Below are 15,747 nucleotides of genomic sequence, written 5' to 3' on the forward strand. Positions count from 1 at the left end.
TACAGGGTTATAAATACAAAGTCAAATAGGGGTAATGCAGGAGAAGGTTTAATAATAAATAAAAAAATAGGAATGTGGGTAAGCTACTACAAACGGCATAGTGAACGCATTAGTGTGGCCAAGATAGACATGAAGCCCACGCCTACTACAGTAGTACACGTTTATTTGCCAACTAGCTCTGCAGATGACGAAGAAATTGAAGAAATGTATGATGAGATAAAAGAAATTATTCAGATAGTGAAGGGTGACTGGAATTCGGTAGTAGGAAAAGGGAGAGATGGAAATGTAGTAGGTGAATATGGATTGGGGGTAAGAAATGAAAGAGGAGGCCGCCTGGTAGAATTTTGCACAGAGCATAACTTAATCATAGCTAACACTTGGTTCAAGAATCATAAAATAAGGTTGTATACACGGAAGAAGCCTGGAGATACTGACAGGTTTCAGATAGATTATACAATGGTAAGACAGAGCTTTAGGAACCAGGTTTTAAATTGTAAGACATTTCCAGGGGCAGATGTAGACTCTGACCACAATGTATTGGTTACGAACTGTAGATTAAAACTGAAGAAACTGCAAAAAGGTGGGAATTTAAGGAGATGGGACCTGGATAAACTGACTAAACCAGAGGTTGTACAGAGTTTCAGGGAGAGCATAAGGGAACAATTGACAGGAATGGGGGAAAGAAAAATAGTAGAAGAAGAATGGGTAGCTTTGAGGGATGAAGTAGTGAAGGCAGCAGACAATCAAGTAAGTAAAAAGACGAGGGCCAGTAGAAATCCTTGGGTAACAGAAGAAATATTGAATTTAATTGATGAAAGGAGAAAATATAAAAATGCAGTAAATGAAGCAGGCAAAAAGGAATACAAACGTCTCAAAAATGAGATCGACAGGAAGTGGAAAATGGCTAAGCAGGGATGGCTAAAGGGCAAATGTAAGGATGTAGAGGCTTATCTCACTAGGGGTAAGATAGATACTGCCTACAGGAAAATTAAAGAGACCTTTGGAGAAAAGAGAACCACTTGTATGAATATCAAGAACTCAGATGGAAACCCAGTTCTAAGCAAAGAAGGGAAAGCAGAAGGGTGGAAGGACTATATAGAGGGTCTATACAAGGGCGATGTATTTGAGGACAATATTATGGAAATGGAATAGGATGCAGATGAAGATGAAATGGGAGATATGATACTGCGTGAAGAGTTTGACAGAGCACTGAAAGACCTGAGTCGAAACAAGGCCCCGGGAGTAGACAACATTCCATTAGAACTACTGATGGCCTTGGGAGAGCCAGTCATGACAAAACTCTACCATCTGGTGAGCAAGATGTATGAGGCAGGCGAAATACTCTCAGACTTCAAGAAGATCATAATAATTCCAATCCCAAAGAAAGCAGGTGTTGACAGATGTGAAAATTACCGAACTATCAGTTTAATAAGTCACGGCTGCAGAATACTAACGCGAATTCTTTACAGACGAATGGAAAAACTAGTAGAAGCCGACCTCGGGAAAGACCAGTTTGGATTCTGTAGAAATATTGGAACACGTGGGGCAATACTGACCCTACGACTTATTTTGGAAGCTAGATTAAGGAAAGGCAAATCTACGTTTCTAGCATTTGTAGACTTAGAGAAAGCTTTTGACAATGTTGACTGGAATACTCTCTTTCAGATTCTGAAGGTGGCAGGGGTAAAATACAGGGAACGAAAGGCTATTTACAATTTGTACAGAAACCCCATGAACCATGGACCTTGCCGTTGGTGGGGAGGCTTGCGTGCCTCAGCGATACAGATGGCCGTACCGTAGGTGCAACCACAATGGAGGGGTATCTGTTGAGAGGCCAGACAAACATGGTTCCTGAAGAGGGGCAGCAACCTTTTCAGTAGTTGCAGGGGCAACAGTCTGGATGATTGACTGATCTGGCCTTGTAACATTAACCAAAATGGCCTTGCTGTGCTGGTACTGCGAACGGCTGAAAGCAAGGGGAAACTACAGCCGTAATTTTTCCCGAGGACATCCAGCTTTACTGTATGATTAAATGATGATGGCGTCCTCTTGGGTAAAATATTCCGGAGGTAAAATAGTCCCCCATTCGGATCTCCGGGCAGGGACTACTCAAGAGGACGTCGTTATCAGGAGAAAGAAAACTGGTGTTCTACGGATCGGAGCATGGAGTGTCAGATCCCTTAATCGGGCAGGTTGGTTAGAAAATTTAAAAAGGGAAATGGACAGGTTAAATTTAGATGTAGAGGGAATTAGTGAAGTTCGGTGGCAGGAGGAACAAGACTTTTGGTCAGGTGATTACAGGGTTATAAATACAAAATCAAATAGGGGTAATGCAGGAGTAGGTTTAATAATGAATAAAAAAATAGGAGTGCGGGTTAGCTACTACAAACAGCATAGTGAACGCATTATTGTGGCCAAGATAGACACAAAGCCCATGCCTACTACAGTAGTACAAGTTTATATGCCAACTAGCTCTGCAGATGATGAAGAAATTGATGAAATGTATGACGAGATAAAAGAAATTATTCAGGTAAAGAAGGGAGACGAAAATTTAATAGTCATGGGTGACTGGAATTCGTCAGTAGGAAAAGGGAGAGAAGGAAACATAGTAGGTGAATATGGATTGGGGGGAAGAAATGAAAGAGGAAGCCGCCTTGTAGAATTTTGCACAGAGCATAACTTAATCATAGCTAACACTTGGTTAAAGAATCATAAAAGAAGGTTGTATACATGGAAGAAGCCTGGAGATACTGACAGGTTTCAGATATATTATACAATGGTAAGACAGAGCTTTAGGAACCAGGTTTTAAATTGTAAGACTTTCCAGGGGCAGATGTAGACTCTGACCACAATCTATTGGTTATGAACTTTAGATTACAACTGAAGAAACTGCAAAAAGGTTGGAATTTAAGGAGATGGGACCCGGATAAACTGAAAGAACCAGAGGTTGTAGAGAGTTTCAGGGAGAGCATAAGGGAACAATTGACAGGAATGGGGGGAAGGAAATACAGTAGAAGAAGAATGGGTAGCTTTGAGGGATGAAGTAGTGAAGGCAGCAGACAATCAAGTAGGTAAAAAGACGAGGGCTAATAGAAATCCTTGGGTAACAGAAGAGATACTGAATTTAATTGATGAAAGGAGAAAATACAAAAATGCAGTAAATGAAGCAGGCAAAAAGGAATACAAACGTCTCAAAAATGAGATCGACAGGAAGTGCAAAATGGCTAAGCAGGGATGGCTAGAGGACAAATGTAAGGATGTAGAGGCTTGTCTCACTAGGGGTAAAATAGATACTGCCTACAGGAAAATTAAAGAGACCTTTGGAGAGAAGAGAACCACATGTATGAATATCAAGAGCTCAGATGGCAACCCAGTTCTAAGCAAAGAAGGGAAGGCAGAAGGGTGGAAGGAGTATATAGAGGGTTTATACAAGGGCGATGTACTTGAGGACAATATTATGGAAATGGAAGAGGATGTAGATGAAGACGAAATGGGAGATAAGATACTTGAAGAGTTTGACAAAGCACTGAAAGACCTGAGTCGAAACAAGGACCCGGGAGTAGATAACATTCCATTAGAACTACTGATGGCCTTGGGAGAGCCAGTCATGACAAAACTCTACCATCTGGTGAGCAAGATGTATGAGACAGGCGAAATACCCTCAGACTTCAAGAAGAATATAATAATTCCAATCCCAAAGAAAGCAGGTGTTGACAGATGTGAAAATTACCGAACTATCAGTTTAATAAGTCACAGCTGCAAAATACTAATGCGTATTCTTTACAGACGAATGGAAAAACTGGTAGAAGCGGGCCTCGGGGAAGATCAGTTTGGATTCCGTAGAAATGTTGGAACACGTGAGGCAATATTAACCTTACGACTTATCTTAGAAGAAAGATTAAGAAAAGGCAAACCTACGTTTCTAGCATTTGTAGACTTAGAGAAAGCTTTTGACAATGTTAACTGGAATACTCTCTTTCAAATTCTGAAGGTGGCAGGGGTAAAATACAGGGAGCGAAAGGCTATTTACAATTTGTACAGAAACCAGATGGCAGTTGTAAGAGTCTAGTGGCATGAAAGGGAAGCAGTGGTTGGGAAAGGAGTGAGACAGGGTTGTAGCCTCTCCCCGATGTTATTCAATCTGTATATTGAGCAAGCAGTAAAGGAAACAAAAGAAAAATTCGGAGTAGGTATTAAAATTCATGGAGAAGAAGTAAAAACTTTGAGGTTCGCCGATGACATTGTAATTCTGTCAGAGACAGCAAAGGACTTGGAAGAGCAGTTGAACGGAATGGACAGTGTCTTGAAAGGAGGATATAAGATGAACATCAACAAAAGCAAAACGAGGATAATGGAATGTAGTCAAATTAAATCGGGTGATCCTGAGGGAATAAGATTAGGAAATGAGACACTTAAAGTAGTAAAGGAGTTTTGCTATTTAGGGAGTAAAATAACTGATGATGGTCGAAGTAGAGAGGATATAAAATGTAGACTGGCAATCGCAAGGAAATCATTTCTGAAGAAGAGAAATTTGTTAACATCGAGTATAGATTTAAGTGTCAGGAAGTCGTTTCTGAAAGTATTTGTATGGAGTGTAGCCTTGTATGGAAGTGAAACATGGACGATAACCACTTTGGACAAGAAGAGAATAGAAGCTTTCGAAATGTGGTGCTACAGAAGAATGCTGAAGATTAGATGGGTAGATCACATAACTAATGAGGAGGTGTTGAAGAGGATTGGGGAGAAGAGAAGCTTGTGGCACAACTCGACTAGGAGGAGGGATCGGTTGGTAGGACATGTTCTGAGGCATCAAGGGATCACAAATTTAGTATTGGAGGGCAACGTGGAGGGTACAAATCGTAGAGGGAGACCAAGAGATGAATACACCAAGCAGATTCAGAAGGATCTAGGTTGCAGTAGGTACTGGGAGATGAAGAAGCTTGCACAGGATAGAGTAGCATGGAGAGCTGCATCAAACCAGTCTCAGGACTGAAGACCACAACCACAACAACAACAACAACAACAACAACTAACACAGAGATGGAAGATATGCGAAAAAAATTTTTTTACTTATCCTCACAAAAGATAATAAGCCCCAAAGTTAAAAAATCATGTTCTTAAATTTTTTTAAAAAAATGAAGGAGATTTATTTTGAACGTGTACACTGTCAGTGTTATGTTGTGTATCATATCTAATAGTGTTAAGAAAATTAGCTGTGGTGTTTTTTTCCTCCATTGCAATTTTAAGCCTTGAAAACCATATTTTATTCAATTGTGATTTAAAAGTTTGGTAGCCATTTTCTCTTACTAGAATTAGTTTTAGGCTATCGTTTTTGGGCTTTAACTACAGAAGTGAATGTTCTGAACAAAATGGTGTGCACTTCATGGTGTTATGCATATCACATATCACTTTATGAGGGTCGTCCATAAATTAAGGTCTCCAATGCTTTTTCACATAGTGAACATCATTTTATTGCAAAACCAAATACAGATTCTCAAAGCTTGGACCTTTAACTATTTTTCAACATAATTCCTGTCACAACTGATGCATTTTTGGAGACGCTCCAGAAGCTTTTTCATATCCGCGTTGTACTACTCCCTGCCAAATCATGCCGGAAGGAGTGGACGGTTGCCTTCAGTTCAGGATAAAATAGTCACTGGGAGCCAATTCAGGGCTATATGGAGGATGGTCATTGATTTCCCACCTGAATTTGGTGATGAGCCCTGTCGTGGTGCTGGCGGCGTGAGGGCGGGCATTGTCATGGGGCAAAAGAACTCCCTCTGTCAGACGACTTTTGCTCTTTACAGCCCGGCATAGCTTTGTTAGTGTCTCGCAGATCTCTATCCAGATAGTTGACCAGCGTCTTTCCTATGCCAGAATACCAAAGCCATCACCTTTGCCACTGACGGCGTTTGTTTGAACTTCTTGACATTTGGAGAACCAGAATGCCGCTATTATTCCGATTGTTCCTTAGTCTCTGGTGTGAAATAGTGGACCCAAGTGTCATCCTCTGTACAACTGAATCCAGAAATTCTTCACCCCCTGTGCTGCAATGGCACAGAAACTTGCAGGCACTATCGATGCACTTCTTTTTGTGTTCAGTGAGCATCCGCGGCACCACCTGGCATACACCTTGTGATACTTCAAAATGTCCATCAAAATCTTGTCCACAGTAATCTTAGAGACACCCTTATCAGTTCGACAATCTCTCACACAGTCACACGCCAATCCACAAGCAAAACTTTCGTCTCTGCCTCGTCTGAAACTGATGGATGCCCACAGCCGACCTCGTTGTGCATGTTTGTATGGCCGTCTGCGAACTCCCTACACCACTTATGCATATTTTTGACGTCCATACACGTTGATCAACTGGCGATGGATTACAGTAGGGGTTTACCTCTTAAACCACAGAAATCTGACGACAGAATGCAATTCACACTTGGTGGGAGAGGCAATTTTTCCTCCCATGCGTAACGGTCGCTACACCAAGAAGGAGCATCACAGAGAGATGGGACTGGCGAGAATAGCGGTTTGGGAAGCAAGGAAAATGCCGCTGTTTTCAGATTTGAGCTATATCACTCCGCCCCAATGGGAGCTCATTGGAGACCTTACTTTACGGGCAACCTTCATAAGTATACACAGAAAGTTTAAACCTTTTGCAACTCACATTTCCAATGTTTCCCAATACCAATACTGAGTATCATCATAAGCATGAAGTTTTACCACCTGGAAGAGTGGGGGAGGGGGATAGATAGATAGATAGATAGATAGATAGATAGATAGATAGAGAGTGAGTGGGAGGGAGGGGGGTAGGGGGAGGAGGAGGGACATACACTAATCTCATCTTCCTTATAAAGTGTACTTACTGATTCTGGATAAGTTGAATTGTCAAGGCACTCTTCCCAACACCTCCAGCTGCCGAAAAAAAGATCGGTATTAGACCATTAGTAATTTTAATATAATGTAGCTACAAAATTTGAAACTGTGTTCCTCAACATTGTGGCAATATTAAATTTAAATGCTAGTCATTTTTACATAAGGATCATTCCATGTCAACTGGCCTAAATCAGACAAGGCCGCATCTCAACCATCTTCAATTATGAAGAAATTGAAACTTCCTGTCAGATTAAAACTGTGTGCCGGACCGAGACTCGAACTCGGGACCTTTGCCTTTCGCGGGCAAGTGCTCTACCAACTGAGCTACCCAAGCACGACTCACGCCCCGTCCTCACAGCCTTACTTCTGCCAGTACCTCGTCTCCTACCTGGCAGAAGTAAGGCTGTGGGGACGGGGCGTGAGTCGTGCTTGGGTAGCTCAGTTGGGCATTTGCCCGCGAAAGGCAAAGGTCCCGAGTTCGAGTCTCAGTCCGGCACAGTTTTAATCTGCCAGGAAGTTTCACATCGGCGCACACTCCGCTGCAGAGTGAAAATCTCATTCTGGAAACATCCCCCAGGCTGAGGCTAAGCCATGTCTCCGCAATATCCTTTCTTTCAGGAGTGCTAGTTCTGCAAGGTCCGCAGGAGAGCTTCTGTAAAGTTTGGAAGATAGGAGACGAGGTACTGGCAGAAGTAAGGCTGTGAGGACGGGGCGTAAGTCATGCTTGGGTAGCTCAGTTGGTAGAGCACTTGCCCGCAAAAGGCAAAGGTCCCGAGTTCGAGTCTCGGTCCAGTCCACAGTTTTAATCTGCCAGGAAGTTTCACATCAGCGCACATTCCGCTGCAGAATGAAAATCTCATTATGAAGAAATTTTTTATGGGATGTATGTCTGGGCCTTACAAGAAGCCATGCCAAATCACAGGTATATAAATAGTAATGGTACGGCCATCACACATGCTTCTGCAAAGGGCAGCTTTTTCATATTAAAAGGATATGAATAAATATGAAAAATATTTCGTGTTTATAGATGGTGGTTTCCTGTCAGACAAGTCACAGTTTGTAGTAATTGACAAAAAGTCATCAAGTAAAACAGAAGTAGACCCCATGGACGTGTTCTAGGCCCTCTGCTGTTCCTGATCTACACAAACAACATAGGAGACAATCTGAGCAGCCCTCTTAGACTGTTTGCAGATGAAGCTGTGAAGTCATCAGACAACCCAAATCAATTGGAAAATTATTTAGATAATATATCTGCATCATGCGAAAAGTGGCAATTGACTCTAAATAATGAAAAGTCTGAAGTCATCCACAGGAGTACTAAAAGGAATTCACTAAATTTCTAAAGGCCAACTAAATACTTAGGGATTACAATTATGAATAACTTAACTGGAATGTCCACAAGACTGCAATTTATTGGCAGAACACTTAGAAGGTGCAACAGGTCCACTAAAGAAACTGCTTACACCATACTTATCCAATTTCATGTGGAAATTTCTAAGTGATGTGAGATACACATCTTATAAGACTGACAGAGGACAATGGGAAAAGTCCACAGAAGGGCATATCATTTTGTATTATTGCAAAATAGGGAAGAGAAAGCCAAGGACATGATACACAAACTGGAGTAGCAAACCTTGAAAGCAAATGTGTTTTTCCATTGCAGGAGGCTATTCTCAAAAAATTTCAATCACCAACCTTCTCTTCAATATAAGAAAATATTTTATTGGCACCCACCTACATAGGGAGAAACAATAATGATAATGATAATTATAATGATAATGATAATAATAATAATAAACCAAGAGAAAACAAAGTCCATACGAAAATATTTGAGTACTCTTTTTCCCATGCGCTGTTCAAGAGTGGAACAGTAGAAAAATAGCTTGAAGGTGATTTGATGAACCTTCTACGAGGAACTTAATTGCAAATTGCAGAATACTCATGTATATGCAAAAGCAGATGCTGCAGCATGTTGTGGTGAATTTCAAAATAGCAGAGAAACAATCTAATTGATCAGATAAACATTTCCAAAAGTCGGAGGCTGAGCAAATTAATTTTTAATTCAAGAAAAATGAAGATACCTAATAACAGCTTTGATAGATTTTACATCACAGCAGAGACAAAACCACAAGATGAAATACCACTGTGAGCTACCCAAGAAACTCAACTTAAGAACTAGTGTAAGACAATGTGATGCTATTTTACCATTGCTTTTTACTGTGATCCTGGAGAAAGTAATTTGGGAAAAGAAAAGAAAAGAAAAGGTAAAAGGGTGAAGCTAAATTGAATAACACAGCTACTGGGATATGCAGGTGAGAGTCAGAGGAAGAAATGGCAGAAACCTTACATGATTTGGCAAAGAATGCCAGTAAGATTGGACTGATGATTAATATGGAGAATGGAAAATCATGAGAATGATCTTTGGACCAATCGGCAAAGAGAATACATGGAGAAGTAGAAAGAATCAGGAACAGTACGACCTAATGAAACAGCCGAACATCGTGGAGAAAATGAAAGTACAGAGAATATGCCTGGCAGGGCACATTTCCAGGAGACCAGAAATGTGCCAGTCTGAAGTTGTGCTTATGGGAAAACCAGATGGAACTTGTCCAATTGGAAGACCACAGCTATGTGAGGATGAATTGTAGAAGGACCTTCAGCAGTTGGATGTCCATGAGAACTGGGTCCAAAGTGCACAAGACTGCCACCTATGGAGGAACATTGCAAGGTCGGTATATGATCTTCAGGGTCTGTTATCGCCAGTATGTATGTACATCATTTTCAGATATCCATATTCAAACAGTCCACATATTCTTCACTCATAATAGCAGCCAAAGAATGTTTCTGAAAGTCTTTATTACATTTGAGCAGGATAGTCTCAAAAATGAAAAACTATTCCTTGTAAAACAATGAGCTCTTTTGAATGATGCAAAGAAAAATCAAATCCGAAATTACCACTCTGAGATACAGTCTTCTGAGTGTTAGAGAAAACTGATGAGTAAACTTTTCGAATTGACTTTACTTTGGATAACCTCATAACTATATGAGTAACCAAGACACCACTTGTATTGCCTTATGACATTCGGGATGGCTGTAAATAAGTGGAAAAAAGAACATTAGAAAGTCATTCTATCATAAGATATAATCTGTCAAAACACGATCCATTGGTTTCTCGTGGTAGGATTTATGGGCTACTTTGACTGCAAACTGTGATAAATCTGGTGTACACTGAGCACTTCTTTGGCAACTAGGCTACTGTAGCTAAAAGTTAAGCAGAATCACCAGATTTCAACCTGGAAGCCACCTTAGATCATGAGCAACAGTAAAGTAAACTTCATGATTTGCACCTCTCAGACATTGAAAAACTGGCCTTTACAAAGGCACAGCTAGTGGTCCCACCATACTCCTTATCAAGCTGTAATTTGGCACGGCTTCATGTAAGACCTATATGAAAACCCTGCAAAAATTTCATGAGAATTGGAGAGGGTAGAGCAGGGATCTTTAAGTCACTTGAAATGGAGTGGCCCAAAGTTTTAAAAAAAGTAGTTGGAAGTTTCATTCTAGTCTCAGCCTTCCTCAGTAACTAAATAACACTTATTACACAACGTTGTTACACTTCTGAATGTGTGTGCTTTCTCAGTTTCAAAACTACAAGATTCATAATCTCTAGTGTCATAGGAGAATTAAGTGTTGAAGAAAAATTTATTTTTTAAAGTGTGAGATCTATACTGAGGATGGATACAGGCATGATTCACAACAATTTTCTGACTTAAGTTGTCATCACCTTCTGAGGCTGTCAGTCAAACTTGGATGCGACATAAATACACCTATGATTAGGATGCTTGCCTCTCACTGCGGTAGACGCCTTTAGCAGTTGTAAGGATCACCACTGTGATGATAAATAAACTTAACACATATCCTAAGAGCTGACCTATTATTATTTCAATGCCTATAATAAAAAAAATTTCAAGCATTTAACCCATTCCCACTCAATGTGTAAATAGAAACCATAAATCCATTTACACAGAAATTATGAATCTGTATGAAAAGTTGTTTCACGAAAAGCAAGGGTCAAGAGCTTTCAAACTCTTAGCAGAGACTTTCTCAGAGTCACTTTACTTGTAACAAATTAAACTGAAACCTACTGAGGAAGTCGCCACACACTAATACCTATTTTCTTCTCCAACACTTAATTCTACTTTGACACTTGGAGTTACAAGTCTTGCATAATGTGATAGCTGAACCTTTAGGAAAACAAACTATTTGATTTTTCTGAGCTCAATTTGTTATTTTCTGGTGACTGATCATCATTCTGATGGCAACATACCATGCCCGCGAACCACCAATACTGCCATTCTTTTGGTAGATGTTACCCTTCCCATGTAAAATAAAAAGAAGTGCCTCCCCTACACCCATGGGCTAATGCTTGTGTACTATGAGCATATTCAAATGACGACAGTATAACTTTTCACAAGTCAGACACTCTGTGGCACCAAAAAGCTGATGTCTGGTAGACATCAAACGGAATTATTAGTTTTTCCATGTTTTAGAGTATTGTTGCACAATTGTATACTCAATAAAAGCCTGCTCCAGTTGTTAATGTATTCTTTATTTAAGTGGAATTAAATAAAGAATGTATCCGCAACTTCCCTTCATCAATTAAGATGTGTATAAGTCAACCAATTCGAATTATAAAAAATGTTTGTCAGTGAGGATTCAAGCAGTTACATAGTCCCTTACATACACTCCCACTAGGACCAGGATAAAAAGATAGACATTAACAGCAGCCACACAAAAGTATATACACAGCATTCGTCCTAAGAATGGAATAGGAAGACAAATACAAGGTACAAAAAATTTAATCATATATTAATGAACCAGAAGAAAATGTCAACAAAAATAATTTTTGAAAATATAATTGGTTAGTTTTATCTACTCGCCAAGCAGCGGTCAGATCCACATCTCTCTTCCTAATCTATTCAGCAACTCTCTCCTGACCTGGGGTTGTGGGCAACTTTTCTGTAACATTCACCATTTCCTAAGCCTCACCAGTCCTTTCCCTTCATCCCTCTTCCTTCCCTTTCAATTCTTTTGCCAGAAGGAGCCACTGGCTTGTACATATGCATTTTCTGCTGCTGCCGCCGCTCGGTATTTTTTATCCATCCAGTTATAGAAGGAGATAACAGTTTCCAAAGCAGTAAAAGTGAAGTGTTAGGTGTAATGACTCTAATAACAGTAATTAAATAAAAATAAGGCAAAAGAAGGGAAGGATACAGCTAACAGTTAATCCATTAAACCTCTCCCTATTTGTTATATTTCTATGAGGACCTATCTGTTGCTGGAGCACTTTATTTAGGCAGCTGTGAATGGAAGAGATCTATTTTAGATTTAGAATTTGGCCCTGAAGTTTTCTGCAGCAACATGCTTGTGTATAAAGTTTTCAGCATTTAAGTTGTGTGACAATTTGAGTTATTAAAATGTGGTACAGCTTCAACACAGATAATTTTATACATTCAAAAATTATATGACTAAATGGATGTGTAACTGAGCGCCTCCCCCCTCACACACACACACACACACACACACACACACCACTCTCTCTCTCTCTCTCTCTCTCTCTCTCTCTCTCTCTCCCCCCCCCCCCTCCCCCTCCCCCTGAAATAAATACTTTCTTTGTTTTTACTTGTAAAGTTAGGCATATATTGATATATTGGAGGAGAAAATCATACACCAAGCACAAGTAGTACTACAAAGAAATATACAAATGAACCATGCGTTTCAAAAGAAAACCACTAGAGAAAATCCTTCATAATAAAAGAAAAAAGAAGATTATGTTCTGATGCCTTATTGACAACAAGGTCATTAGAGGCTGGGACAAAGATCAGATTGGGGAAGGAAATTGGCCACGTGCTTTTGAAAAGAACCATCCCAGTATTGGCCATGAATGACTAAGGGAAAACACTAAATCTGGATTGCTGAGGAGTTGAACTGCCATCCTTCTAAATGAGAGCCCAGTGTCTTATTATTGTGCCACTTTGCTTGGCTAGTGCGATACAACAGTATGAGTTGTGTGTGCTCATTCACTGTTAAAGGTTCTGGTTGTCTTGTCACTACAGAATAAGTATTTCCATGTACTACGTGCATATTTTTCCTTGGAAAATTTGAGAGTGGCCCACAGGCAAAACAGCAAGTTTACCCCATCTCCTTCATCTACAGCAGCCATAACATTTTTAAAATGAAAAACAAGTGACACATGGAGTTAAAGAACACTGAAGTAATATGTGAAATCAAAACAGAAATCACTAATACGTTGTTCACTCATTTGCTATCCACAATTCCAGCACTTCTATCCCTTTGCCCCATGCACACACCGGTTTGAAATGTGCCTTCATTGTAACACAATCTCACCAAAGTTTGTTCTAACTTGTCGAAGCCATCTGAAAGAAACTTACACCTGCCATCCAGAATTTTGAAAACCCTGTTTTGTTACTCTTGTCTCAGTTAATCATTCATTTTCAGATTAATTTCATCAGTTGTTCGTTTTCAGATCATATTCTTTTGCTCTTGTTTACAGATTTTCTTTTATTACCTGTACTGTAGTGTAACTTCCCACACACTAACATTCTTCATGTAAGGGTTTTATGCAGTACAAAGACCAACTGCTGTCTTGTTTAATGAAATTGACTTCTCTTTCATTAGTTTTCAACAGCAAAGTATCCAAGATATTTACAGTAATCATCTCTCTCAATACTACCAAAACCTTATATGGGCTGGCATCATTCTGCTGATAATCAAGAATTTCTTTAATGAAATATGGCATAGACCTTCTTCTGTTTATTATTTTCTACTGCAGAGTCAAAACAACGATGAGCGCCAAACAATCTCATGGCCATTCTTTGCCCCTCTAACATACACTTGGCAAGCAATCCGTTCCTGCTAAGTTTGTTTTCAATTCACAGATTACATGCTCCAATATTCACTTGAACAGAACTAAAATAGTAACAATCAATTACTCAGTATGATCCCACTTGTAATTTCTAATTATTCAAAAAACTACTCTTATGAATTTTATCTTTTGCATGTGCATATTTTGATTTGATTATCTCTGTTTTTTGACACCCTTTCTCCTTACTTCGTCATATTTTTTTAGCAACATTTCTCCCTGTAAACAAAATCATAGGCTTCTTTTCGAATCCATGGGGTTCATAAAACTTTTTGTGATGGTATTCTTAATCCCACCAATACAAGATATTCTTTTCCTAAATCTTATTTGGTAGTCACCAACTTGGTAATTCAATTGTTCCACAAACCCAGTCTGAACTGATCTGGAGAGTAATATGGAAGCATCTGGAAGGATGTGACAGTATTTGCCAACTTGTTTTAGCACACATTTTGTGCAGAGAGCGAATCAATGTGGTTTTCCAATAACTAAGAATCTCCTTAGTGTCCCAGGATATTTTTTATTTCCACATTTTTATGTAGATAATGGTGCCATCCTCTGTCACGTAGCACCCCCTGATAAAGATAAAATTTTTTACAGCAACTTTATTCTGAGACCAGCTGCAATTGGCTTAAGCATTTATTTGTTTGTCATGACTGGACTATAGTTTCCTTGTTCAGAAGATTTATGTTACAGGGAATGACCTAATTACTACTACTACTACTACTACTACTACTACTAACAATTTCCTTAGTATTTGCCTTGCAGTGAAGACTTCATATGACTATAATTGTCATTTATGCATCATACTTCAAATTCACAGTGGTCCCATATGTTAAACTACCTTGCTGGTGTGTATACTCTATTTCACTGCCCATTTCTAAACTGCCGTCACCAACCTCCTCCCAGTTTCACTTCTTGGCCAAGAGATCACATGCATGTATTTTAATTCACTACTTTTTTGTCATACATTTGTTTGACGGATCCAATACTTCACTGAAGCACTCTGACAGGTATCTGTCCTCACAGCTTCAGAGTGTTTATCTGCATTTTGGTTAGTGATTACATCCAACAAAACAAAACTGAGAATTTGAAGAATATCAGTCCCCATTAACGTTACTTGACCCAAGGAGGTTAGCCATATTTTGAGAATGAAGCTAGGTGAACAGTTGTTACTACATGCATTAGCTGTTCTTTATTTCTTTGTTCTGCCTATTTTAAAAAGAAATTATCTGTCCTAAATAGTGGTAACCATTAACAATCAAAAGACAACCATTTATTCATAATTAATAAATTAAATATCATTAAATCTGTCCTAGTTTCATTAATCAAAAGTTACTGTATTTCTTTTTAGAAGACTGGGCCCAACACACACACACACACACACACACACACACACACACACACACACACACACACACACACACACAGAGAGAGAGAGAGAGAGAGAGAGAGAGAGAGAGAGAGAGAGAGAGATATGGCCTAAGGAACACAGAATGCATTAGCATTTACTCAATGATGAAGATGAACAATCTTCTCCAGAATGGGAGAAGGGAGGGGGAGAGGAGCACTTTGTGGTGAACTTAGGATATATTTTATAGCAAGAACACAACACTTTTAGGAACAGTGGTCTTCTCTCTTTAATAGTTGAATAGATGATACATAACAACAAAATTTCATACAGTAAAAGCATGCTAAAGAAATTCTTAAGAGTAAAGAATTTCACACGACACAAAACTAACTGCAGGAGAGGACAGGAAACACACAGTTCCGATTTAACTGCTTTAAAACTTGCCACTAAATCAAACTGTGGTGCACAGAACTTTTAATTAATAAATGAGATGTCAAAACACTTTAGTTATGAAGTCCTATCTAGGTACATGTTGCTCTAAAAAATTTTGATTTTTTAGACTTTAATGATACTTGTATTG

General features: G+C 39.3%; 1 protein-coding gene across 3 annotated transcripts in view; it reads right to left on the minus strand.

The window, feature by feature from the left end:
* LOC124616120 (GTPase HRas) overlaps positions 1-15,747 on the minus strand; it is a 72,724-nt gene that overhangs the window by 39,234 nt on the left and 17,743 nt on the right. For all 3 annotated transcript variants that reach the window (XM_047144386.1, XM_047144385.1, XM_047144384.1), the window contains one exon: positions 6,867-6,915. In XM_047144386.1, coding sequence (XP_047000342.1) covers positions 6,867-6,915 — 49 coding nt within the window. The remainder of the gene's footprint in view (positions 1-6,866; positions 6,916-15,747) is intronic.

This window comes from Schistocerca americana, chromosome 5, assembly GCF_021461395.2.
Source record: "Schistocerca americana isolate TAMUIC-IGC-003095 chromosome 5, iqSchAmer2.1, whole genome shotgun sequence".
Lineage (NCBI taxonomy): Eukaryota > Metazoa > Arthropoda > Insecta > Orthoptera > Acrididae > Schistocerca > Schistocerca americana.